At 38.4% G+C, this 26877-nt stretch overlaps 1 protein-coding gene across 2 annotated transcripts in view; it reads left to right on the forward strand.

Moving 5' to 3' along the window:
* P4HA1 (prolyl 4-hydroxylase subunit alpha 1) overlaps positions 1-26877 on the forward strand; it is a 93128-nt gene that overhangs the window by 24054 nt on the left and 42197 nt on the right. The window contains exons 6-9 of one of the 2 annotated variants that reach the window (XM_007963074.3): positions 12851-13090; positions 15196-15392; positions 19674-19850; positions 21755-21825. In XM_007963074.3, the coding sequence (XP_007961265.1) occupies positions 12851-13090; positions 15196-15392; positions 19674-19850; positions 21755-21825 (685 nt within the window). Of the gene's footprint in view, positions 1-12850; positions 13091-15195; positions 15393-19673; positions 19851-21754; positions 21826-22839; positions 22911-26877 lie in introns of both variants that reach the window. The other variant, XM_007963073.3, reaches the window with a different exon arrangement.

Genomic DNA, 26877 nt, shown 5'->3' on the forward strand with positions numbered 1-26877 from the left:
TTCATTCTTTCTCAGCTACTTTTTATCTCCTTGTTAACTTTTTTCCCTCTTTTATCACAGTTTTGGGCTAGTTCTTACTGACTTTTCCTTTCATGCAAATTACAAGTAAAATGACTGAAATTTCTTAATCACATTATATCCTATAAGTGGTAAAAATAATAGCATGAATGCTAGTATAAGAGTTTTTAGGCTCCCCCAACCCAGATTATTTTCTATTGTTAATAGTCAAATATCACAGATGTGTTCAAAGGCTTTCTTGTGCACCTTCCCTTCTTTAGAACTAATGACTGTTCTGAACTTGGTGTGTATCCTGTCATCTTTTTATAAACTATCACATATATTGTCCATTGTATTGTGTTTTTAAATTTTACGTGAATAGTGCATCACACCCTATGTATCTTTCTACAACCTTTTTTTAACCTAATATGTTTAGTAAATTTATCTATGTTGATCACATTCATCTTACTGCTTATGTGGTATTGTATAACATTATTTATTCATTCTTCTGGGGATGGATGTACATTTATATTTTATCCAATTTTTTGCTTTATCAAATGAAGTTTGATACATCCTTGTTGATTTTTTTGTGACCATGTACTCATGTGCAAGAGTTTCTCTTAGGGTATAAGAAATCATAGGGTATTTGGTTTTTCATCATGCTTACCAGATGTGGCCAGATTGTTTTCCAGAGCGTGTATTTATACTGTCACCAGCATTGTATGAGAGTTCCCATTTCTTCATATCCTTGCCAGCTCTTGGTTTTGTCAGACTTTAAAAATTTTAGCAATTTGGGTGTGAAATGGTGGGGGTGAGGGAGGAAGGATGGCATGTATTTTAAATTTTCTTCAAACAAAAGTCAGAGAAATGCTTAGTGGATTTATATTGATGCCACATCACTGCTTGATTAGTTTCATCTGTTTCTTTTGCCACTTTGGGCCTACCTGTTGAAATGCTTTGTTGATATTTTCATGTAAAATCTGATAGGTTATATACATTTTGACATCAGTGTTGTCCTTATAGTTCTTAAGGACTTCCTTTAGTTTTCAGATTGTTTGTTCCCAACCCTGATTTGTTGAATAGATCCGTATCTGCCAAAGATATCATGCTTTTTTTTAAAGCTGTGATTTTTTTTTTTTTAGGGGGTGGGGGTCAGTAATAGAAAATGTCTTACATATAAAATTCAATTTGCTTCATGTGGAAGTTGAATGTTCACCCTACTGGTCACTTGCATCACTGTCTTGGTAAGTTAATAAGGTAACTGCAGCAAGCAGCAGATTCTCCAGACATCTCTGGAGCTCACTCAGCTATGAGTGTACCACACTGCCTCAGAGGTGGGACATTAACTTCTAAGTATATGCATTTTAAACATAATTCTCCCTTACAAATTAAGTTTTGATCCATTGAGTGTTCTTGTGAAGTGCAAGAATTTTTGAATTACATGTCTCTGTCATTTTAACGGATGAACCATAAAAATGTATTTCTTTTTCTTTTTTTCTCTTTTTTTGACATGGAGTCTCACTCTGTTACCCAGGCTGGAGTGCAGTGGCGCAACTCGGCTCACTGCAACCTCTGCCTCCTGGGTTCAAGTGATTCTCCTGCCTCAGCCTCCCAAGTAGCTGGGATTACAGGTGCCTACCACCATGCCTGGCTAATTTTTGTATTTTTAGTAGAGATGAGGTTTCACCATGTCAGCCAGGCTGGTTTCCAGCTCTTGACCTCAAGTGATCCATCCACCTCAGCCTCCGAAAGTGCTAGAATTACAGGCATGAGCCACTACGTCTGGCTAAAAATGTATTTCTAAGTAATGTTTTTCCTATAGTGCCTGTGATATTATAGTTTCCTTTTTCTTTCTTTTCTTTCCTTTTCTTTGTTTTTAAAATTTTTTTTGTGACAGGATCTCACTCTGCTATTGCCCAGGCTGGAGTGTAGTGGCACAATCACAGCTCACTACAGCCTCAACCTCCCAAGCTAAGGTGATCCTCCTACCTCAGTCTCCCGGGTAGCTGGGACTATAGGCACGTGCCACCACAAGCAGCTAATTTTTGTATTTTTTGTAGAGACACGGTTTTGCCATGTTGCCCAGGCTGGTTTCGACCTCCTGAGCTCAAGCAGTCCACCCCCCTCAGCCTCCCAAAGTGGTGGGGTTACAGGCAAGAGCCACTGTACCTGGCCTGATATTATAGTTTCTACTGTGACAATAAATTAAAGGACTGTTTTTAGTGTTACTTTCAGTTTGGTTTATTATATTCAATTTGGTATGTTTGTGTCTGTCATCCCTGCCTCTTTCTTTGAACTAAAGGAATTTACAACTTGTTTCTCATCAAATTCAGTTTGCTTTTTTTTTTTTTTTGAGGCGGAGTCTTGCTCTGTCGCCCAGGCTGGGGTGCAGTGGCACAATCTCGGCTCACTGCAAGCTCTGCCTCCCAGGTTCACGCCATTCTCCTGCCTCAGCCTCCCATCTAGCTGGGACTACAGGCGCCCACCACCATGCCCAGCTAATTTTTTTTGTATTTTTAGTAGAGACGGGGTTTCACCATGTTAGCCAGGATGGTCTCGATCCCCTGACCTCATGATCCGCCCGCCTTGGCCTCCCAAAGTGCTGGGATTACAGGCGTGAGCCACCGTGCCCGGCCCGGTTTGCTTTCTATATGAAGCTTTCTACAGTCTCTTTCTGCCCATACCACTTTCCTTATTTCACTTTCTTCTTTGTTTTCTTGCCTATTTACTTCTTATTCTCATGTTCTCTACTTTGGAAACAGTCTTCCTTTTCAAATACTGCATTACTTTTCATTTATTTTAAAAATCAGATTCCCAGGCAGTCTGCCTTTAATGTTGTTAATACAGCAGTAGGTAAGACAAGCAGAAATACTTTACCAAAGCAGAATAGCTAAAGATATTCTACTATCTCTGCCATGCTTGTTCAAATAATGTTACCAGAATACCCGGTTATGTGAAAAAATATTACTGGTGTTATCTACATGGATTAATGGCATACTATTATCTCATGTGTTTTGCATGTCCCTAAGAGAAACATTTATAATTGCTGCATTATGAGCTCATCTTCTCAGTTTACTGGTTCTCGTAACTGAACAAATAATAGCATTGTCAAAATTTAATATGCATCTTTCGTTTCTGGAACTAAGTCATGTTAAACTATTAAGAAGTTACTTTCTTAGCATCTGCTATTATTGGAATGTGTCCCTCCAAAATTTAGGTGGTGGAATTTAATGGCCAGTGTGATAGTATTAAGAGGTGGGGCCTACAGGAATGGGATTTAAGGCCCTTATGAAAGAGGCTTTATGCAACCCCTAGCTCTCTTGCCCTTCCACCTTCACCATGTGAGGACATAGCATTCTTTCCCTCTGGAGGATGCAGCAACAAGGTGCCATCTTGGAAGAGGAGAGCAGCCCTCACTAGACAATTGAACTCGCTGGTGCCTTGAATCTTGGACTACCCAGCCTCTAGAACTGTGTGAAATAAATTTTTTTTTTTTTTTTTTAAAATAAATTATCCAGTCCTCTGTTACTTTGTTATGGGAGCACAAATGCACTAAGATAGTATCCTTTCCTAGAGTGGAAGGCGGGATAGAGACTTATTTAAGGGAAAAACATCAAAATGTGGGTCTTCATCTTCATTTTAGGAGTATACTGATAATCAGTTACTGTCTGTAAGTGACTAATGGGGGGCCAGAAAAAAATGCAAATGGAGGTGATTGATTTGAATATTTGATTATATTGGGTCATGTGATCCTCCAGTGCCTACACCTCCAAGCTTGGACTCTGTTTGATACTGGAATTCAACAGCTCATTGTCAGACGAGGGCATGCTTTTCTGTAATTTACAAATGTCTGATCATTAATAAAACGTGCCCATAACTTTACTTCCTTTTGATTTATTTCTCATGAATTCCTTTTCTGTTAGCATCTTTTTAAAAACATAATGTGACCACCACTGGATAGGTTATAGCTAAGTCTGGTTCTGGCCATTTTAGTGACTCTTTGAAGTGTATTCAATCAAAATTTATTAAAGAAGCCACCAATGTGTTTGTTTCTCTACCAGTTTTCTTTGTGATGTTATCAGACACTTAAAAAATGTATACAGTTTTATCTGTTTTATCAGAGAAAATGTAGGTAGTCTGTCTTTGACCAGTAGTTTCTTTTAAAAACTACTCTTCTGGGCCGGGCGCGGTGGCTCAAGCCTGTAATCCCAGCACTTTGGGAGGCCGAGACGGGTAGATCACGAGGTCAGGAGATCGAGACCATCCTGGCTAACACGGTGAAACCCCGTCTCTACTAAAAACACACACACAAAAAAAAAACTAGCCGGGCGAGGTGGCGGGCGCCTGTAGTCCCGGCTACTCGGGAGGCTGAGGCAGGAGAATGGCGTAAACCCGGGAGGCGGAGCTTGCAGTGAGCTGAGATCCGGCCACTGCACTCCAGCCCGGGCGACAGAGCAAGACTCCGTCTCAAAAAAAAAAAAAAAAAACAAAAAAACAAACTACTCTTCTGGAATCATGACTACTAGTATAATATTGACTTAGTCTCAGAACTGTATATTCTGAGAGAAATGTTTTTGGATAAGTAGTATTTTCTTGTCTAGGCTTGTTGTTATTTTTTCACATACCTGTCATTTTTTTTTTTTTTTTGATAGTGTCAGGGAACTATGTGATTTTATTATGGAAAATATCAAGTATCACACACAAAAATAAAGGTAATAACATAATGAACCTATGCCATCACCAAGCTCCAGATGTTTTAAACATTTTGTCATTCTTGGTTTATCTACTCCTTCCACCCTTTCTTTTTGTTTTTGTTGGAGTATTTTAAGAGCAAATCCTAGACATCATGTCATTTTATCCATAAATAATTCAACATGCATATCTAACTGATCATGTCTTTATTAAAAATTTTTTTTTTCGAGGCAAGATTTCACTCTGTCACCCAGGCTGGAGTGCATTGGCATGATCATAGCTCACTGCAGCCTTGGACTTTTGGACTCAAGCCATCCTGCTGCCTTAGCCTCTTGAACAGCTGGGACTATAGGTGCATGCCACCACACCTGGCTAATTTTTAAATTTTTTGTAGAGATGGGCTCTTGCTATGTTGCCCAGTCTGGTCTTGAACTCCTGGCCTCAAGTAGGTCTTTGTAATTTATTTTTAATTTTTTTTAGAGACAGGGTCTCACTTTATTGCTCAGGCTAGAGTGCAGTGGTGGTACCATTATGGCTCACTGCAGCCTTGAACTCTTGGGCTCAAGTGATCCTCCTGCCTTAGCCTCCCAGGTAGCTGGGACTGTAGGTATAAAACACCTGCGCCCAGCTGGTCTTTTTAAAAAAGTAACATAACCACTTACTGTCACCCTGCTTAACAAATTGACAATATGTCCTTAATATAATTTAATACCCAGTCAGTACTGTTTCTCTGGTCATCTCAAAGTTGTCTTTTTACAGTTGTATTTTTTAAATTATGTCTATTAAGTCCCTTTTATCTCCTTTTCTCTTTTTTCTTTCTCTCTATGACATTGGTTAGCTGAGGAAGCCTAGTCATATGTTACGTGGAATGTTCCACATTCTGGAGTTGACTACTTGGTGGTTAACATGTTCCTTTAATGCCTGTGTTTCCTACACATTGGTTAGAACTTGAGGCTCGATTAGATTCAAGTTAAATTTTAAAATTAACCCCATAGGTGGTGCTATGGACTTTCTGTTGAACTGCATGAACCAACACCTAATGTCCTGTCCCACTTTTTATGATGCTGATTGATGAGTGGAGTTCAGGTGATGAGAGCCTGATCCCTCCATTTGAAGTTCTCCTTAAGTTTTATCTACTAGTTTTAGCAGCCTTTGATGATCATTGCCTAGAACCACTATTTCATTAGGGGTTACAAAATGGTGATTTTTTTCATTCCATTATTCCTTTTATTAACTGGAAGTCTATAAACAGGAACGTTCCTTCATGAACCTTTTGGTTACCCTGAACTGTATATAGGAAAGGCAGGATAAGTCTATAATTAGTCTTCTTTATCAGTTTTCCGAGTAATGAGTTAGTGTCCTAGCCATTTTTAGTAGTGATATATAATTTTCACGACATACCATGAACCCATGGATTTTATTTTAGTTTTTTGTATTTCAGCCTATTCAGTATTACTTCGATCTCAGATTATCCCATTTTAGGCCAGTGGAGAGCATCTTTAGATAGGCTTGTTTCTTTGAATTGACTATGTTATTAATCTTTGATAGAGAGGAAACTTCCTTGCTTTCTAGCACAGTTTTTTTCCAGGTTTCTTTTCTACTCCAGAGTAGCAACCAGGCATTTCTTTAATGAGCCTTGGTCCTTCCCCCGCCACCGCCCCTTAAGAGATAGGGTCTTGCCATGTTGCTCAGGCTGGAGTATAGTGGCTCTTCATAGATGTGATCGTGGTGCACTGCAGCCTGGAACTCCTGGGCTCAAGTGATCTTTCTGCTTCAGCCTCCTGAGTAGCTAGGACTACAGGTGTGCCACCCCTTGCCTGGCAAGGCTTGATTCCTTTGAACAGGGATGACATTTAAGCTGCAGAGTCTAGGTAGGTTCTAGGGGTGATTGTTGCTATCAAGTTTGTCATAAACAGAGACAGGAAATATGAAGTTTATATTGTTTAATTCAAATTGAAAACCACAGGGTTTATATTTCTATCTCTTTTGAAAATTTGGTTCCTAAGGATATTAACATGATTATTCTTTTATTCATACTATTAACTCATACTATTTTAGTCATACTATTAATAACATTAAGACTACTGAATACAGTTTTTTTGCACTTTATATCCTTAAAATACATGACTCTAGATATGTCAGTCAAAATCTTGTTTTAAAGACGTCTGAGGTAATTCATTTCTCTTTGTGGCTATGCCCTTAAAATGTTACACAGTTGGGTTCATTTATTTCATTTCCTCAGATTTTTAGGGATTGTCCTCATTTTTTCTTTTGATTCATTGTTTTCATTTGTTTGTTTGTTTTAGAAACAATATCTTGCTCTATTGCCCAGCCTGGAGTGCAGGGGCACGATTGTAGCTCAGTGCAGCCTTGAACTCCTGGGCTCAAGGGATCCTCCTGCCACAGCCTCCCAAAAAGCTAGACCTACAGGCATGCATGTACCACCATACCTGGCTAATTTTTAAATTTTTTTAATTTAAAAAATTTTTAAATTTTATTTTTTATTTTATTACTATTTTTTTGAGATGGAGTCTTGCTCTGTCGCCAGGCTGGAGTGCAGTGGTGTGATCTCAGCTCACTGCAAGCTCCGCCTCCCGGGTTCACGCCATTCTCCTGCCTCAGCCTCCAGAGTAGCTGGGACTACAGGCACCCGCCACCATGCCCAGCTAATTTTTTGTATTTTTAGTAGAGACGGGGTTTCACCGTGTTAGCGGTCTTGATCTGCTGACCTTGTGATCCGCCCACCTTGGCCTCCCAAAGTGCTGGGATTACAGGTGTGAGTCATAGCGCCCAGGCTTTTTTTTCTTTTCTTTTTTTTTTTTTTTTTTTAAATGAAGACATTGTCTCATTCTTTTGCCCAGGCTTGTCTTGAACTCCCTGGCTCAAGAGATCGTCCTGCCTTGGCCTCCCAAAGTATCGGGATTATAGGCTGTAGCCACCATGCCCAGCCAATTTATTGTTTTAAATTATGTAAAACTTTTAAATTCTTTGACAGTCCGAACTAGACTAGTAAGATACATTAACAGAAATCTCACTTTCATTCCTGTACTTTTCAACCAATTCCCTTCTTTTTTCTATGTGACCATTTTGTTAGTTTTACTATTTCCAGTTTTTTAAAATATAAGCAAATGTATGTCTACTCCTATGTTCTGTCAACATAAACAAAAGATAGCATACTGGCCAGGTGTGGTGGCTCACACCTGTAATCCCAGCACTTTGGGAGGCCAAGGTGGGTGGATCACCTGAGGTTAGGAGTTTGAGACCAGCCTGGCCAATATAGTGAAACCCCATCTCTACTAAAAATACAAAAATTACCTGAGCATGGCGGTGGGCGCCTGTAATCCCAGCTACTCGGGAGACTGAGGCAGGAGAATTTCTTGAACCCAGCAGGGGCACGGAGGTTGCAGTGAGCCATTGCACCACTGCACTTTCAGCCTGGGCAACAGAGTGAGACTCCGTCTCAAAAAAAAAAAAAAAAAAGCATACTGTAAATACTGTTACGTACTTTGGTGCTTTAATTTATTGATATTGATATGCCCCAGTCATTACTTCATATCATGTATAGAAATCCTCATTTCTTTTTATAGGTACATGTTATTACTCTATTTTGTGGAGTTTCTACAGTTTTTTTTTTACTTATTGTCAGTAAAGGATGATTTATTGGGAAACTTATAGATGGAAGCATGGTCTTGGGCAGCAGCAAGACAGGTAGATCTCTGCACCATTAGTCCCCAGACCCATGACTTAAATGCCATAGGGAAAGGGTGTACATGCTCTATAGGGACAAAGGCAAGCTCCAGAACAGGCAAGAATGCTATGTGTGTCATAGCCTGTAATTTTTGTGACAACATCAAGGTTGCTTTGCTCTAAAGGCAGGATTTATAGTAAGTACATGTTCTTACACTAAGGACAGCAAGTAAAGTAGAAATCAGCAGGCATTTGTGGGACTGAGGTTAATCAAAAGTAAACATGGTAGATTAGCATGCAAGATGGAGTCACTGTTGTCTTCACACCCGTCAGTTTCTACTTTATTCATCCTATTTCTTTTTTTTTTTTTTTTTTTTTTTGAGACGGAGTCTTGCTCTGTCGCCCGGGCTGGAGTGCAGTGGCTGGATCTCAGCTCACTGCAAGCTCCGCCTCCTGGGTTTGTGCCATTCTCCTGGCTCAGCCTCCCGAGTAGCTGGGACTACAGGCGCCCGCCACTTCGCCCAGCTAGTTTTTTTGTATTTTTTGTAGAGACGGGGTTTCACTGTGTTAGCCAGGATGGTCTTGATCTCCTGACCTCGTGATCCGCCCGTCTCGGCCTCCCAAAGTGCTAGGATTACAGGCTTGAGCCACCGCGCCCAGCCGTATTCATCCTATTTCTTAATAGCCATCTAAAGATTGCCACCATGCTGCAGCGCGTCCCGTGACCATCCCCTTTCTTTTTTCCCTTAGTTTCACCCCATCAATGTTGTCTTTATTCACCTTTTTTGTTTTTTTCCCTAGACGGAGTCTCGCTCTGTTGTCCAGACTGGAGTGCAGTGGTGCAATCTTGGCCCACTGCAACTTCTGCCTGCCGGGTTCAAGCAATTCTCATGCCTCAGCCTCCCCAGTAGTTGGGATTACAGGCGTGCGCTACCATGCCTGGCTAATTTTTTGTATTTTCAGTAAAGATGGCCTTTTGCCATGTTGCCCAGGCTGGTCTCGAACTCCTGAGCTCAAGTAGTCCACCTGCCTCCCAAAGTGCTCAGATTACCGGTGTGAGCCACTGTGCCTGGCCCTTTCTTTAATTTAGACTGGCATTTATGTATACCATTTTCATTGTTCGTCATTGTTTATTGTACCTCATTAGACTTTCCTTTTGGAATTTTCCTCCTTGAAACACATTCTTAAGACGCCCTCAAATGAGCTTTGTTTGGCTTGGAATTCTTTGTTTCCTGAATCTGAACTTTCATGCATTTTAATTTTGGAAATTTTTCTACCATTATCTCTTTAAACACCATCTTATCTATATTCTTTCTATTCTCTTCTTCTAGAATTCCAAGTAGACATAATTAGACTTTAGTTTTTTTGTCTTTGTGTGTGGTTTGTTGTTGTTGTTGTTGTTTTTTAAGAGATGTAGTCTCGTTCTGTCGTCCAGGTCTAGAGTGCAGTGGCGTGATCTCGGCTCACTGCAAGCTCCACCTCCAGGGTTCATGCCATTCTCCTGCCTCAGCCTCCCGAGTAGCTGGGACTACAGGTACCTGCCACCACTCCTGGCTAATTTTTTTGTATTTTTAGTAGAGACAGGGTTTCACCACGTTGGCCAGGCTGGTCTCAAATTCCTGACCTCACGTGATCCGACTGCCTCGGCCTCTCAAAGTGCTGGGATCGCAGGTGTGAGCCACCACGACTGGCCTGGGGTATCTTATTTGTTCATATTTTCTATTTTTAAATGTCTTATAATTTTCTCTGTAGCATTGAAATTATCTTTCTTAATGAAAAATGCTATTCCATTAAATTGATATGTCTGCCTATATGTTTCCTTATTTCCTTGCTTTTAGCTTATTACAGTTTTTAGCTATAATATGGTTCAGCCACAAAAATCTGTTATACAGGAAGGTCCCCAATCCCTAGTACTAAATCTCAATGAAATAACTGAAAAATAGTAGTATTAAGTCATAGAGTTTAAATTCTTCTTTTCTTATATTGCTGAATTTCTTAAAAGCAAAGTTCCCAGTTTATATTGCTGCTTCCATCCACTATTAGGTTTTGCTGTTTAATGTTACAACATCAGGAGCACAAACTTCTGGAGTTGTATTGAACCGATTCCATTTCTTGCTTTTAAACATGTAACCTTGGGCATATTAGTTAACCTCTATTTTAGTTCCTCATCTGTAGTAAGATGGCTTTGAGGATTAAATAAGTGACAAATACTTGGCAGATAGTAAGACCTCAATAAATCTAGGCCATTATTTTAAAATATTTTTATTTGTGGTGGTTTTAGTTTTTATTTCTTCAGTGATGAATGAGACTAAGTATTTTCTGAAATGTTTTATATTTATATTTTATCTCATGTGAACTATCAAATACCTCCTTTTCTTAAAATGGAAGTTTCACTGCAGAAGCAAGTTGACAAAATAACACCAAAAGCACAAGTGCTGAAAGATTAATAAGTTGGACTTCATCATCACAGTTTCAAAAGTGCAACATCAAGAGAGTTGAAAAGACAACACATAGAATGGGAAAAATATTTAAAAGTCATATAGCTGAGCCAGGCACCCACAGTGGCTCACAACTGTAATCCCAGCAGTTTGGGAGGCTTAGGTGGGTGGATCACATGAGGTCAGGAGTTCAAGACCAGCTTGGCCAACATGGTGAAACCCCGTCTTTACTAAAAATACAAAAATTAGCCAGCATGGTAGGACATGCCTGTAATCCCAGCTACTTGGGAGGCTGAGGCAGGAGAATCACTTGAACCTGGGGACAGAGATTGCAGTGAGCTCAGATCGCGTCACTGCACTCCAGCCTGGGTGATAGAGCGAGACTCTGTCTTGATAAAGAACTCTAACAGAGTGCAAGCAGTGGTGCAGTAATAGCTCACTGTAACCTTGAACTCTTGGGCTTAAGCAGTCTTCCTGCCTTAGCCTCCCAGCTAGCCAGGACTACAGGTATGCACCACAATGTCTGGCTAATTTCTAAAATTTTTTTTGTTAGATATGAGGGTCTCATTACGTTGTCCAGGTTCATCTCAAACTCCTGGCCTTAAGCAGTTCTCCTTCCTTGGCCTCCCAAACACTGGATTACAGGTGTGAAACCATCATGCCTAGCCACCAAATTTTTTAAATGGGCAAAAGCTTTGAAAAGATATTTTTTCCAAAGAAGATACACAAATGGAAGTAAGCACACGATAATAGGCCCAACATCATCAGTCACCAGGGAAATGCAAATCAAAACCACAATGAAATGCCTCTTCATACTCACCAGAACATCGATAATAAAAAAGAAGGCCAATAAAAAGTATTAGCAAGGATGTGGAGAAATTGGAATTTCATATCTTGTTGGTGGGAATGTAAAACGTTGTAGCCACTTTGGAAAACAGTTTGGCAGTTCTTCAAAACATTAAGCACAGAGTTGCTGTAGGACCAATCAGTTCCACTCATATGTATATACTCAAGAAATGAAAACATGTTCACATAGATACTTATACACAAATGTTCACAGTAGCATTATGTCCAGAATAGGCAAATTTGTAGAGACAGAAAGTAGATAGTGGTCGTCTAGGGCTGGGGCAGGGTGGGGAAGGTAATGGGTAGTGACTGTTAATGGTTACAGGGTTTCATTTTGGAGTGATGAAAGTGTTCTAAAATTAGATTGTTGTGATGGTTGCTCTACTCTGTAAATATACTAAGAACTACTGTAATTTTTCAATGAGTGAATTTCTGGTATTTAAATGACATATTAATGCTGTTTAAAAGAAAGAATCTAGTTGATATATTTACCTCTCCTCCTGTACATTCATCTCTTGCCCAGATTGTTGGTTAGGAGTGAGATAGATATATCTCATATGGTGGCCGGGCGTGGTGGCTCACGCCTGTAATCGCAGCACTTTGGGAGGCTGAGGTGGGTAGATTACCTGAGATCGTCAGGAGTTCGAGACCAACCTGATCAACATGGAGAAACTCCATCTCCACGAAAAATACAAAATTAGCTGGGCATGGTGGCACATGCCTGTAATCCCAGCTACTCAGGAGGCTGAGACAGGAGAATCACTTGAACCCGGGAGGCGGAGGTTGTAGTGAGCTGAGATTGTGTCATTGCATCCCAGCCTGGGCAAAAGAGCAATACTCCGTCTCAAAAAAAAAAAAAAAAAAAAAAAAAAAAACTCATATGGTAATTCCTACCGTTAGAAAATAGTATGTTTCAACTTAATGGATGTTTCATTTTGGTATGATGGCTGATAACTTCAGTCTTGGGTTCTGTAGGTTCCGTGTCCCCTATTACCAGCTGTGTGATTCTTGTCAGTCTACGTTATATTATAGATTGTTCCTTTGTTTATGAAATTAGGGTAATTTTTGCTTATCCAGAGGATTATTGTGAACTTCAAATAAAAGTGAGACAACATTTTGAAAGCTGTGTAGTCCTAAATAAAGACAGTAGTGTTAAGATTCCTAAAGTTCTCTGTATTTTCTTTTCATAGGAGTGAAACACAAATCTTTTCTAACAGCTGAGGACTGCTTTGAGTTGGGCAAAGTGGCCTATACAGAAGCAGATTATTACCATACAGAACTGTGGATGGAACAAGCCCTAAGGCAACTGGACGAAGGCGAGATTTCTACCATAGATAAAGTCTCTGTTCTAGATTATTTGAGCTATGCGGTATATCAGCAGGGAGACCTGGATAAGGCACTTGTGCTCACAAAGAAGCTTCTTGAACTAGGTATGTTATCTGGGCCTAATTTAAGGTTACAGTTATATTGAGAGATATATTTTCTATGTGTGTCTCCCCATTTATATACTTCTGGTATTTTCTCATTTGTTATAAGTCAGGAGCTTTACTTGTTAAACATACATTATCCTCTTTTTCTTTTTTCTCAAAGTAAATGATGACTGATTTTTCTCACCTAATAGTGCTGCAACAGTGGTTGTGTTTCTCTGCTCTATATTCTCCAGGAATTTCAAAATTGAAGCTAATGTAACTAACTCAGTCAAAAATGTTTGTTTACCATGTTGCCATTTTAAATGTTAATCAGTTTCCTTTGAAGGGTGTTTTGTTTTATTGCATTTCATATTTTAAAATAAAGTGATTTAAAATAGTTGGGCTCAAAATGTATTTATCAAATTCAAATGTTGGAAAAATATATCTTAGGAGAATTTTATCAGTAGTACTTTGAACAAAGATGTAGTGTTTCTTCAAGTATGGCCCAAGCACCACATGCATCAGAATTACTTGGATACTTGTTAGAAATGAAAATTTCTTAATCTCTACCCTAGATCTACTAAATTGTAATCTCTGGAGATGGAGTCCAGAATTTGTATGACAATAAGTTTAGGTGGCCTTTGGTATATAATGAAGTCTTAAAACTTTAAAAATTATTTTTACAAAATACGAAAATATGCGTATGTTAGAATCAAACAGCTCAAAAGGATTGATCTGCTGAAAATGAACTTTGGATAATTGGGTTATTTCTTAGTTGGGTGATAATAAATTAAGATATTGGTTCGAGTAATCTTTTTTCCTTTCAGTATTTTCCAGTGATATTTCCTCTTGATTTAAAATATGCTTTGTACTCATTATAGAAAATTTATTAAAACAGAAAAAGATACAGAAGAGTCATCTATAAGCCAGTCACTCAAAGACACCTACTACACATTTATTTCCTTTTAGTGTATACTCCTCTTCCCTGCACACACGTTTCCTTTGCTTTTACAAAATCAGGTTAATATTGAATATCGTAACATTTATTGTGAGCAGTTTCTGAAGGACAAGAAATATTTTACAATCTAAGCCTAGGTAGCCTAAACACTTACTGTCACAAGGGAAGTCCCTATATATTCTTCTGCCTTTTTATTTTTATGTGTGTGTGGTTCTTTAGTTTTTTTTTTCCCTCTCAGATGGGCAGCTTTGTCTTCTTTTCTCCTACTAAAAGGTAGTTCAAAATTATGACTAGCAATTCTGAGGCAGTTAGTGGATTCTAGCTTATTTGAAAATTATATCTTTAGTTTCCCTTTTCCTTCTTTCTTAGAAATTTGGGACTGAACTTCATTCGGCCCTTAGATGTAGGCTACATTTATAATGTATCTGTGGTAAAGGTTGCTTTTGAATTGCTTATCCCCTGTCTTCCTCATGTGATTATTTTCAGTCTTAGAAAAATCGTTTTCATTGCTTAAAATAAGTAGGATGAGTAAGATTTTAAAATTCATTTGACATCAAATTGAACTTAGTTCCTTTAGCTGATGAGTAAATTCTCAAAGTAAAAGCACCAGTTGCCACCTTTAAATAAATGACTGTTTCTGTCTCCAGAACTCTTTTTTGAGACAGAGTTCCACTCTTTTTGCCCAGGCTGGAGTGCAATGGCACGATCTTGGCTCACTGCAACCCCTGCCTCCCGGGTTCACGTGATTCTCCTGCCTCAGCCTCCTGACTCGCTGGGATTACAGGCACCCACCACCACGCCCGGCTAATTTTGTATTTTTAGGGGGGACGGGGTTTCACTATGTTGGTCAAGCTGGTCTCGAACTCCTGACCTCAGGTGATCCACCCACCTCAGTCTCCCAAAATGCTGGGATTACAGGCGTGAGCCACCAGGCCTGGCCCAGAACTGTTTTTATATAGGTGACTGTATGTCCTGATTTACTTGGGGGCATTAGTAACTTATACCTATTATTTTGGTATAATAATTTTCATTAGTGCCTCCTTTCACTCACAGAAGCAACGTGGTTTGGAAGATAAATTATAATGTCTCCTATTTTTATATTACTGTATTCTGATGCTTGAACAAGTGTGAACTTACCCGTGGACATGCTTTGTTTTTCTTCTAATAGATCCTGAACATCAGAGAGCTAATGGTAACTTAAAATATTTTGAGTATATAATGGCTAAAGAAAAAGATGTCAATAAGTCTGCTTCAGATGACCAATCTGATCAGAAAACTACACCAAAGAAAAAAGGGGTTGCTGTGGATTACCTGCCAGAGAGACAGAAGTACGAAATGCTGTGCCGTGGGGAGGGTATCAAAATGGTAAAGTGGAAAAGCCAATTGTGTGTATGTGAATGTGTGTGTGTATGTGTTTATACACAGTTCTGGAGAGAATCAGTCATTTTATATTTAAGCCTATGTGATAAAAATCAGAATGGCTGCATAAAATACTACAGTATGTCAGCTTAGGCAACATAGACCCCGTTACAAAAAAATTTAAAAATTAGCTGGGCATGCTGGTGCACACTTGTAGTCTTAGCTACTCAGGAGTCTGAGGTGGGAGGATCACTTGAATCCAGGAGTTCAGGGGTACAGTGAGTAATGATTACACCACTGCACTCCAGCCTGGGCTACAGAATAAGACCCTGTCTCTAAAAAACTTTTTTTTTTTTTCTTTTTTTTTGGGACGGAGTCTCGCCCTGTCGCCCAGGTTAGAGTGCAGTGGTGTGATCTCGGCTCACTGCAAACTCTGCCTCTTGGGTTCAAGTGATTAACCTGCCTCAGCCTCCCGAGTAGCTGGGTTTACAGGTGCCTGCCACCACACCCAGCTCATTTTTGTATTTTTAGTAGAGATGGGGTTTCACCGTGTTGGCCAGGCTGGTCTCAAAGTCCTGACCTCATGAGCCACCTGCCTCTGTCTCCCAAAGTGCTGGAATTACAGGCGTGAGCCACCGCGCCCGGCCTAAAAAACTTTTTTAAAAAAATTACAGTATACCATTATCTCTCTGTGGGTGCCACATTTAATATGTTCCAATTATTAGTAAAATAGCTTTGAAATAAAGCTTGTGAATCATATACTATTACATATGTTTGTGCAATATTACCTTTTTCATTTGATCCTTCATCCTGGAAGGATCAGGTAAGGGTGAAGGATCAAATAAGTTTAAAGGAAGTGATAGTTTTTCTTATATTTAATGCAAGAGAGATTTTAGTAGTATTTATTTATTTATTTATTTATTTTTTGAGACAGAAACCCACCCTATCACCCAGGCTGGAATGCAGTGGCGCAGTCCTGGCTCACTGCAACCTCTGCCTCCTGGGTTCGAGCAATTCTTGTACTTCAGCCTCCCGAGTAGCTGGGACTACAGGCATTCGCCACCATGCCTGGCTAATTTTTTTGTATTTTTAGTAAAGACGGGGTTTTGTCATGTTGGCCAGGCTGGTCTCAAACTCCTGACCTCAGGTGATCCTCCCACCTTGGCCTTCCAAAGTGCTGGGATTACAGGCATGAGCCACTGCACCCTCGTGTTCAGCAGTCTTAGAGATAATAACACTACTCTATGCATCTTATGAGATACAACAGATTCATCTATACAATAATTCCTTGTAGTTTTGCTCCTAGTTAACCTTGACAAGATTGCTTAGTGAAATGCTTTAGTCTATTTAATACTCAAAATGCAGAAAGTTTTTAACAGATTTTGTCTTTATCTTTAAATAAAATATTAAATCTCTAATATTTCTTTGTTTATTGTATATTTATATTTATGTATTTATAACTCAGAATTCCAGTTCCAAAGATCTTAATAGATATTAGGTCAAAAGCAAAAAAGAACAAAGTCTGGGGAACATTTGTTAAAGTTGAACGTAGGTTTTTGTTTAGCCTCAAGACTTCTCAGAACCTTTTTATGATAATGTGCATTGTGATATGATATATATTCTTTGTCAATATTAATTGATTATGGAACTTTTTTTTTTTTTTTTTTTTTTTGAGACGGAGTCTCGCTGTGTCACCCAGGCTGGAGTGCAGTGGCACGATCTCGGCTCACTGCAAGCTCCGCCTCCCGGGTTTACGCCATTCTCCTGCCTCAGCCTCCGAGTAGCTGGGACTACAGGCGCCCGCCACCACGTGGTGCCCATCTAGTTTTTTTTGTATTTTTAGTAGAGACAGGGTTTCACCATGTTAGCCAGGATGGTCTCGATCCCCTGACCTCGTGATCCACCCGCCTTGGCCTCCCAAAGTGCTGGGATTACAGGCTTGAGCCACCGCGCCCGGCCGATTATGGAACCTTTTGAAAAGGAATTTCATGTGGTATTAGTTTTCAGTTGAACGCAGGCCTGCATAGAAAGAGTTAATGAATTTTTGGAGTAAGTACTTTTAAGTGTAAACATTTGAAAAGCATTTAACATTTTCTTTACTACTTGTAAACTCAAGATGGGCTTTACATTTTCATATTGATGACTGTTGAGAGCTTAACCACTAACAGCAAAGTATATAATACCTATGGGACACTTTTGATAGCTAGGTTCATGGAGTCCTAGGAGGGTATGCTTCAGCTAATGAGTAAATACAAAGATAGTGACACTGTTAGACTCATTAAATATTTTCTTTTCTTTTCTTTCTTTCTTTTCTTTTCTTTTTTTTTTTTTGAGATGGAGTCTCACTCAGTTGCCCAGGCTAGAGTGCAGTGGTGCGATCTCGGCTCACTGCAAGCTCCACCTCCTGGGTTCATGCCATTCTCCTGCCTTAGCCTCCTGAGTAGCTAGGACTACAGGCGCCCGCCACCACACCCGGCTAATTTTTTGTATTTTTAGTAGAGATGGGGTTTCACTGTGTTAGCCAGGATAGTCTCTATCACCTGATCTCGTAATCTGCCCGCCTCGGCCTCCCAAAGTGCTGGGATTACAAGCGTGAGCCACCGTGCCCGTCCCCTCATTAAACATTTTCTCTTCTGTTTTATTACTAAATATTTTAGTATGTATCTCTTAAAGATACAAATTCAGAATAACTACAATACCATTGTCACCTAAAAATTCACAAGTTTTGTAATGTCAAATATTTAGTGTTCAAATTTCCATGATAAGCAGAAATTTTTATTGCTCTTAATAACTCTTAGGGAACAAAACTGTAGATCTAAAACAAGAGTCTGCTAATTTGCCAGTCTGTTAATGTAACACGTATTCAACTCTGCCTAAGATCAAAAGAACATTCTTGCTGGGCACGATGGCACATGCCTGTAATCCCAGCACTTTGGGAGGCCAAGGCGGGTGGATCACCTGAGGTCAGGAGTTCAAGACCAGCCTGGCCAACATGGCGAAACCCCATCTCTACTAAAAATACAAAAAATTAGCCAGGCATGGTAGAAGGGACCTGTAATCTCAGCTACTTGGGAGGCTGAGGCAGGAGAATTGCTTGAACTCAGGAGGCGGAGGCTGCAGTGAGCCAAGATCAAGGCATTGCAATCCAGCCTGGGTGACAGAGCAAGACTCTGTCTAAACAAAAACAAAAAATTCTTTCTCAGAATAGCTAAATTCATCTCATCATTATATAAAAGACTTACTAAAAATTAAAGCCTTGGATTTGACTCTAGGTAAAGTGCATGGAGAATAAACATAAATCATTATTTGTTTTAGTATATTATTAGTATAATAATTGAAACAAACTACTCATATTCCCACTTATGTGACATACTTGTTTTGTTTTGTTTTGTTTTGTTTTTGAGACAGCATCTTGCTCTGTCACCCAGGCTGGAGTGTAGTGGCATGATCATGGCTCACTGCAACCTCTACTTCCTGGGCTTACGCAGTCCTCCCATTTCAGCCCCTCAAGTATGTGGGACTACAGGCAAGTGCCCTCATGTCCGGCTAATTTTTTAAATTTTTTGTAGAGATGAGATTTCGCTGTGTGACCTAGGCTGGTCTTGGTCTCGTTGGGCTCAAGTGATCCTCCTACCTCAGCTTCCCAAAGTACTGGGGTTATAGGCATGAGCCACCATGCCAGGCCTGACATACTTGTTTAATTAAGAGAAGTAGGCAACAAAATAACTTATTAATATAATACATAGATGATTAAAGGGAATTTGTTTTGTTGACTGCTCTATTTTTTATACTGCCTAATAAAAGCATCTGGGATCTTTGTTTAATAACTTTTTTCTTTTTCAGAGCTATTTTTGATTTTGCCCTTAAAAATTTCCTTTTTTTTTTTTTTTTTTTGCCACAAGCATTTAACTGTGACGTATTTAGGAAAACCTAGTTTTTTTTTCTTCTAGAAACTTTTTGTCTCTGGGTGCTTGCCAGTTACTTTGTGCCATTTAGAGCAATGCCGGGCATTTAATATTTTCATAAACATGGCATTATTTTTTTCATATTTAAACATTTGAACTTATTTAAGACTTCGCCTCTCTCACCCAGAAAATCATCATTAATACTGTATTTAAAATTCTGAACATCCTGTTTGAGGCAAAATATTTGCAGAGTACTGCTTCTTTTGTATATTTTTCCAGAGATACTCTGTATATGCAAGCATGATTATTGTCTCTTATCTGCATAGGAATAGATATTAAAAGTATTATTATTCTAATATATTCATCATATTCTTAACTTTAGACCCCTCGGAGACAGAAAAAACTCTTTTGCCGCTACCATGATGGAAACCGGAATCCTAAATTTATTCTAGCTCCAGCTAAACAGGAGGATGAATGGGACAAGCCTCGTATTATTCGCTTCCATGATATTATTTCTGATGCAGAAATTGAAATCGTCAAAGACCTAGCAAAACCAAGGGTAAATAATGTTTTTTTTATTTCTCCTCAATATACTGTACCTTTGTATCAATTTTTCTTTGTAAGAAAATAGGATAATTGATATACTAATAACGCCACAGATTTTTTAAAGATATTGTTGCCTCAGCATAATGGAGTTACTAATGATGCTCTGTTTATGCCAGTTTTTCCGTTTGTTATCAACACAAGTAATGTACCCTTCAACTGGTTTTTAAGCACTGAATTATGAAAATTATTGATGAGATTTTTATTCACCGTTAACAAATTTGTGTTTCACTGTCTTCCTGATAATAAACTTTTCTATATATTTTGGAGTCTTCTAATCTCAGAGGCTCCTCAAAGCCCAGTTTCTTCATAACTTCTATATTTTTATAGAAAGAATGCCGTGGAAGTATTTTTATTCCCTTTTAGGCACATTATTACTATTATAACAGGATATAATTGGGCACAAGCATTATGTTAATTTGAAATGGTGATAGTTTTCTGACTTTAACCCACATAATTTATCTTAAAAGAAAAAGAATCTAATTAAACCCAATCTGTAAGCTTAGTGTTTAGCATGAAAACTCTTCTTTAGTGAGAATGTGGAAAAGACTACCCTTTAAGCTCTTGCCTTTTCCCCCATCAGCTTGTTCTTAAAACATATTTGGTCTTCTTGATAGTAAAGTACAAGCTGCCATCACTTTCATAAAGAGATTGTTGAATAAATTCTAGGCATGCCTTGCTCTGTTACTACAAAGGAGTTGGCAGATTTTTTCCATAAAGGTCAATGTTAGATATTTTTTAGGCTTTAGAGGCCATATGATCTCTGTTGTGAATATTTAGTTCTGCCATTATAGTGCAAAAGCAGCCAAAGAAAATACGTAAATAAAAGAATGTGGCTATATTACAGTAAAATTATATTTCCAGTGACAGGCAGCAGGCTGAATTTGGTCTGTGGCCATAGTTTGTTAACTCTTATTATATCAAAGGTTTGAATTATCTGGGATATCTGTACTACAAAATGAACTTAGAATTTCTTTTAGAGTTTTACTGCTTCTCCAAATTGGTGGTTTTTCTTTCTTTTTTTTTTTTTTTTTGGCCAAAGATTACATTATAAATGCAAAACATTGGTCTAACATTAGTATGTATTATTGATGCCATCCAAGGTAATTAATTCATTTCAGCTTGGAGATCAAGTTATATTCTGGAGATTCCTCAATTTGGATTGTTTTTGGTCAATAAATTTAATGGCAATAAAATTTCATGCTCTTACAACCTCAGAATCATCCTTCCATTAAAAAAAAATTGAAATTATTATCTAGGCTGTCTCCTCTTTCTTACTGTTTTTAACATTTATGAGTTCTTTTCCTCTGCCTTTGTTCTCAGTCCAAGATTATTTCACTGTATATGTTAATAAGTGGATATCTTGAAGGGACAAAAGATTGACCTTAAAATGAATTTAAAACATTAACCTTTGCAAACAGTTCCATCCCTAAAAAAAATTAAAGTCAGAGATTTTGGAATGGATCATTAATTGCAAATAGCCGTTCTTCTTTTTTTTCCCCTTCTCTCCCCACCCCCAGGTGGTCATTCTTTTAACTGTAAATTAGACTTCAAATTTCAGAAATGTCTCTTTTTCTCACTGTCATGTCCTTTCACCATTGAAAGAAATTTAATTTCCAATCTCTTTTGTTTGTATGTCCTCCATCTATGCAAAACAAACAAAAAATTGAGGAAAAAAAAACACCCAAAACCTAAAAAACTAACTGGCTTTCAAGGCTCAGCACAAGGTGACTGGAAGTGTATGGAGTTATTTTCTCTTTTTAGCCTCCCTTGTAAAAACCCCGGAATTCTGACTGGTTGGGTAAATGTGATTCAGTTTTTTGTCTTGTAATGCAACTATTTTGATGGTTGGCTTCACAGCTGAGGCGAGCCACCATTTCAAACCCAATAACAGGAGACTTGGAGACGGTACATTACAGAATTAGCAAAAGGTAAGAGATGTGTATGCTGCATATTTTGCCCTCTAATGAGTGTTTTGTACATCCTACAGGAATTATTCATTTAAGGGAAGTAGGTCATTTTCAGTCACCAGCTCAAGTTACCACCACAGGATACGCATGAGTAAACTGCTTTGTGTTTCACAGGTCTTTCTCCTTCACTAGAAGTTCTGTTTTTAATCTTTAATTGGTATGTTATTTTTTGGGAATTAATATGCTTTTTATCTTTCTTCAGATCAGGTGTCAAATATCCAGGAAGTGGCCTGATACTTGTTTTCTTTTTCCCTTTTGTTGCCTAAAGGGGAAATAAAGCAGCAGCCTCCTGGATCTGGGAGTGGTAGTCTTCACCTGTGCAGTTTTCTCTCATTCATAAATACTGCAGTGATTCACATCCTCCTTCATGGTGATTGTGTTGGCATTTGTTCATACATCTTGTAAAATACCATTGCCATTATGTAGTAATCCGTATTCCTCCTTTTGGAGTTTTTTTATTTAAAAAAATTTGCTGACTCAAAAGTTGGCAGTAGGAAGAACAGAATTACGCTTCTGAGCTCAGTCTTCCAGAAATTAGTTGTAAACTTAGTTGCCTTTTACTTTGCCAGAGAGATTTGAAAACAGTTTTATCTCAGTGAGAGTTTTAAAAAATGAATTTAAGGAGTCCATTTTTTTTCAAAATATTTAAATAACTTCTAGATCTGAGAAAGTTTCTGTGAAACCCAGTGCTATAAATCATTTACATACAGCTTCAAATGATTTTTTTTTTTTTAAAAAAAAGTGAAAGGACAATAAATCTACAACAAAAATCTGTCAACTCATTTTCTCTTGATTTGGAAGTGGCTGTTGTTACTGCCACCTTTCTAAATGTTTTTGTGGATTTGAGACCATTACCCACCATCCAGACCAATCTGAACCCTTCCAATCACCTGTGGCTTGGCAAAACAAAACAAACAAAAAGCCCAAAATTGCCTGCTACTGGAGTAAGTCCTTGTCCTTTCTCTTTTTTTGTAGCTGAGCCGAGCTACAGTACATGACCCTGAGACTGGAAAATTGACCACAGCACAGTACAGAGTATCTAAGAGGTAAGGGAGTAATGGAGAGAACTTCAGTCATATTTGGACCATTTCTTTCTTGGGAATCTAATTTTCTGAAAACTCATGATATCGTTTCTAAGACCTAGGCGGTTAAGCATAGATACTTGATAATATCTGTGCTGGAGTTTTCATGATGGACTAATAAACATGGTTATGGGCAGTTAATAGAGGTTTTCCAAAGTAACATTAACTTACAAAATGTCTGTTGAGGTTCCCCAAACTTTGATAAATGAAATGTGTTCTCATACTGAACTAAGAGAAGTTCCCAAATTCCCTTCATTAAACAAGGCCTCTTTTGGACTCTGTAGTAAAGCAGGGGTTTAAAAATCTCAGGGTCACCCAGTAGCTGCAGGTATTGTGTAAGTAAGTGCCTTGAATGACTATATAACAAAGCCTTTGCAAGTTCCTTGCTTGTAACAATGTTTAAAGAGAATCTTATTAGGTTGTTAGTTGATTGATCACTAAAATAATTTTTTAAAAAGAGCTCACTGTGTAACTTAGAGCTCACAGAATTGGGTGACATTATTACAATAGAACTCTTTTTCCATCTACTTGTGAAGGTTTCTCGGCTCTCATGAAAATAGAAATATCTTTGTGCTGAATTTTTATTCTAACAATTAGAATATTCACAGACACAATAACTAATGAAATATAACAAACATAAACCCCATCCATCTCATTAGGAACATCTTAATATATTTTCACTTGTGTATATTTGATATTGATTGTTTAGTCATGTTATTTAGATTAACATATGTGAATAATAATTATAGTAACAATCCAGAAGATACTATCTTTAATACAGCCTTGTTACAGGACTTTAACACAGGCTTTTTGTTTTAGGAAATTCATATTTTTGTTAATTGTATAAATATTTTTAATATAGAGAAGTATAATGTGATAAAAGATTTTCAGGCATAAAAATGTGTCACTGTAGGACAAGGTTTAACCTTGTCAATAGTATTATTGACATCTTGAGTCAGATAATTCTTGTTGGGGGCTATCTTCAGCTTTGTAGGATGTTTAATAGCATCTGTGGTTCACTAGATGCCTGTAGCACCCTTCCTTAATTTGTGACAATCAAAAATGTCTCCAGACATTGTCAAATGTCCCCTGATAGGTAAAATACCTCCCACTACCTCTAGTGACTCCACCCCTGTTGAGAATCACTGTTCTAGGATAAGAATGGAATGAAAATGTACCATCAAGGAAAAAAAAGATGTAAAATGTCCAAGTATTTAAAAAAAATTTTGTTTACATATTTTAAGTGGATGATGATGGATAGCAAATCTTTATGGTATTTAGATTGCAGTGGATACATTTTTATTTTATTTTATTTTTTTTAAAATTTATTTATTATTATTATACTTTAAGTTGTAGGGTACATGTGCACAACGTGCAGGTTTGTTACATATGTATACTTGTGCCATGTTGGTGTGCTGCACCCATCACCTCGTCATTTACATCAGGTATAACTCCCAATGCAATCCCTCCCCCCTCCCCCCTCCCCATGATAGGCCCCGGTGTGTGATGTTCCCCTTCCCGAGTCCAAGTGATCTCATTGTTCAGTTCCCACCTATGAGTGAGAACATGCGGTGTTTGGTTTTCTGTTCTTGTGATAGTTTGCTAAGAATGATGGTTTCCAGCTGCATCCATGTCCCTACAAAGGACACAAACTCATCCTTTTTAATGGCTGCATAGTATTCCATGGTGTATATGTGCCACATTTTCTTAATCCAATCTGTCACTGATGGACATTTGGGTTGATTCCAAGTCTTTGCTATTGTGAATAGTGCTGCAATAAACATACGTGTGCGTGTGTCTTTATAGCAGCATAATTTATAATCCTTTGGGTATATACCCAGTAATGGGATGGCTGGGTCATATGGTACATCTAGTTCTAGATCCTTGAGGAATCGCCATACTGTTTTCCATAATGGTTGAACTAGTTTACAATCCCACCAACAGTGTAAAAGTGTTCCTATTTCTCCACATCCTCTCCAGCACCTGTTGTTTCCTGACTTTTTAATGATCGCCATTCTAACTGGTGTGAGATGGTATCTCATTGTGGTTTTGATTTGCATTTCTCTGATGGCCAGTGATGATGAGCATTTTTTCACGTGTCTGTTGGCTGTATGAATGTCTTCTTTTGAGAAATGTCTGTTCATATCCTTTGCCCACTTTTTGATGGGGTTGTTTGTTTTTTTCTTGTAAATTTGTTTGAGTTCTTTGTAGGTTCTGGATATTAGCCCTTTGTCAGATGAGTAGATTGCAAAAATTTTCTCCCATTCTGTAGGTTGCCTGTTCACTCTGATGGTAGTTTCTTTTGCTGTGCAGAAACTCTTTAGTTTAATGAGATCCCATTTGTCAATTTTGGCTTTTGCTGCCGTTGCTTTTGGTGTTTTAGACATGAAGTCTTTGCCCATGCCTATGTCCTGAATGGTACTACCTAGGTTTTCCGCTAGGATTTTTATGGTATTAGGTCTAACATTTAAGTCTCTAATCCATCTTGAATTAATTTTCGTATAAGGAGTAAGGAAAGGATCCAGTTTCAGCTTTCTACTTATGGCTAGCCAATTTTCCCAGCACCATTTATTAAATAGGGAATCCTTTCCCCATTTCTTGTTTCTCTCAGGTTTGTCAAAGATCAGATGGCTGTAGATGTGTGGTATTATTTCTGAGGACTCTGTTCTGTTCCATTGGTCTATATCTCTGTTTTGGTACCAGTACCATGCTGTTTTGGTTACTGTAGCCTTGTAGTATAGTTTGAAGTCAGGTAGCGTGATGCCTCCAGCTTTGTTCTTTTGACTTAGGATTGTCTTGGAGATGCGGGCTCTTTTTTGGTTCCATATGAACTTTAAAGCAGTTTTTTCCAATTCTGTGAAGAAGCTCATTGGTAGCTTGATGGGGATGGCATTGAATCTATAAATTACCTTGGGCAGTATGGCCATTTTCACGATATTGATTCTTCCTATCCATGAGCATGGTATGTTCTTCCATTTGTTTGTGTCCTCTTTTATTTCACTGAGCAGTGGTTTGTAGTTCTCCTTGAAGAGGTCCTTTACATCCCTTGTAAGTTGGATTCCTAGGTATTTTATTCTCTTTGAAGCAATTGTGAATGGAAGTTCATTCCTGATTTGGCTCTCTGTTTGTCTGTTACTGGTGTATAAGAATGCTTGTGATTTTTGCACATTAATTTTGTATCCTGAGACTTTGCTGAAGTTGCTTATCAGCTTAAGGAGATTTTGGGCTGAGACAATGGGGTTTTCTAAATATACAATCATGTCATCTGCAAAGAGGGACAATTTGACTTCTTCTTTTCCTAACTGAATCCCCTTGATTTCTTTCTCTTGCCTGATTGCCCTAGCCAGAACTTCCAACACTATGTTGAATAGGAGTGGTGAGAGAGGGCATCCCTGTCTTGTGCCAGTTTTCAAAGGGAATTTTTCCAGTTTTTGCCCATTCAGTATGATATTGGCTGTGGGTTTGTCATAAATAGCTCTTATTATTTTGAGATACGTTCCATCAATACCGAATTTATTGAGCGTTTTTAGCATGAAGGGCTGTTGAATTTTGTCAAAAGCCTTTTCTGCATCTATTGAGATAATGATGTGGTTCTTGTCTTTGGTTCTGTTTATATGCTGGATTATGTTTATTGATTTGCGAATGTTGAACCAGCCTTGCATCCCAGGGATGAAGCCCACTTGATCATGGTAGATAAGCTTTTTGATGTGTTGCTGAATCCGGTTTGCCAGTATTTTATTGAGGATTTTTGCATCGATGTTCATCAGGGATATTGGTCTAAAATTCTCTTTTTTTGTTGTGTCTCTGCCAGGCTTTGGTATCAGGATGATGTTGGCCTCATAAAATGAGTTAGGGAGGATTCCCTCTTTTTCTATTGTTTGGAATAGTTTCAGAAGGAATGGTACCAACTCCTCCTTGTACCTCTGGTAGA

This window comes from Chlorocebus sabaeus, chromosome 9 (genome assembly GCF_047675955.1).
Source record: "Chlorocebus sabaeus isolate Y175 chromosome 9, mChlSab1.0.hap1, whole genome shotgun sequence".
Lineage (NCBI taxonomy): Eukaryota > Metazoa > Chordata > Mammalia > Primates > Cercopithecidae > Chlorocebus > Chlorocebus sabaeus.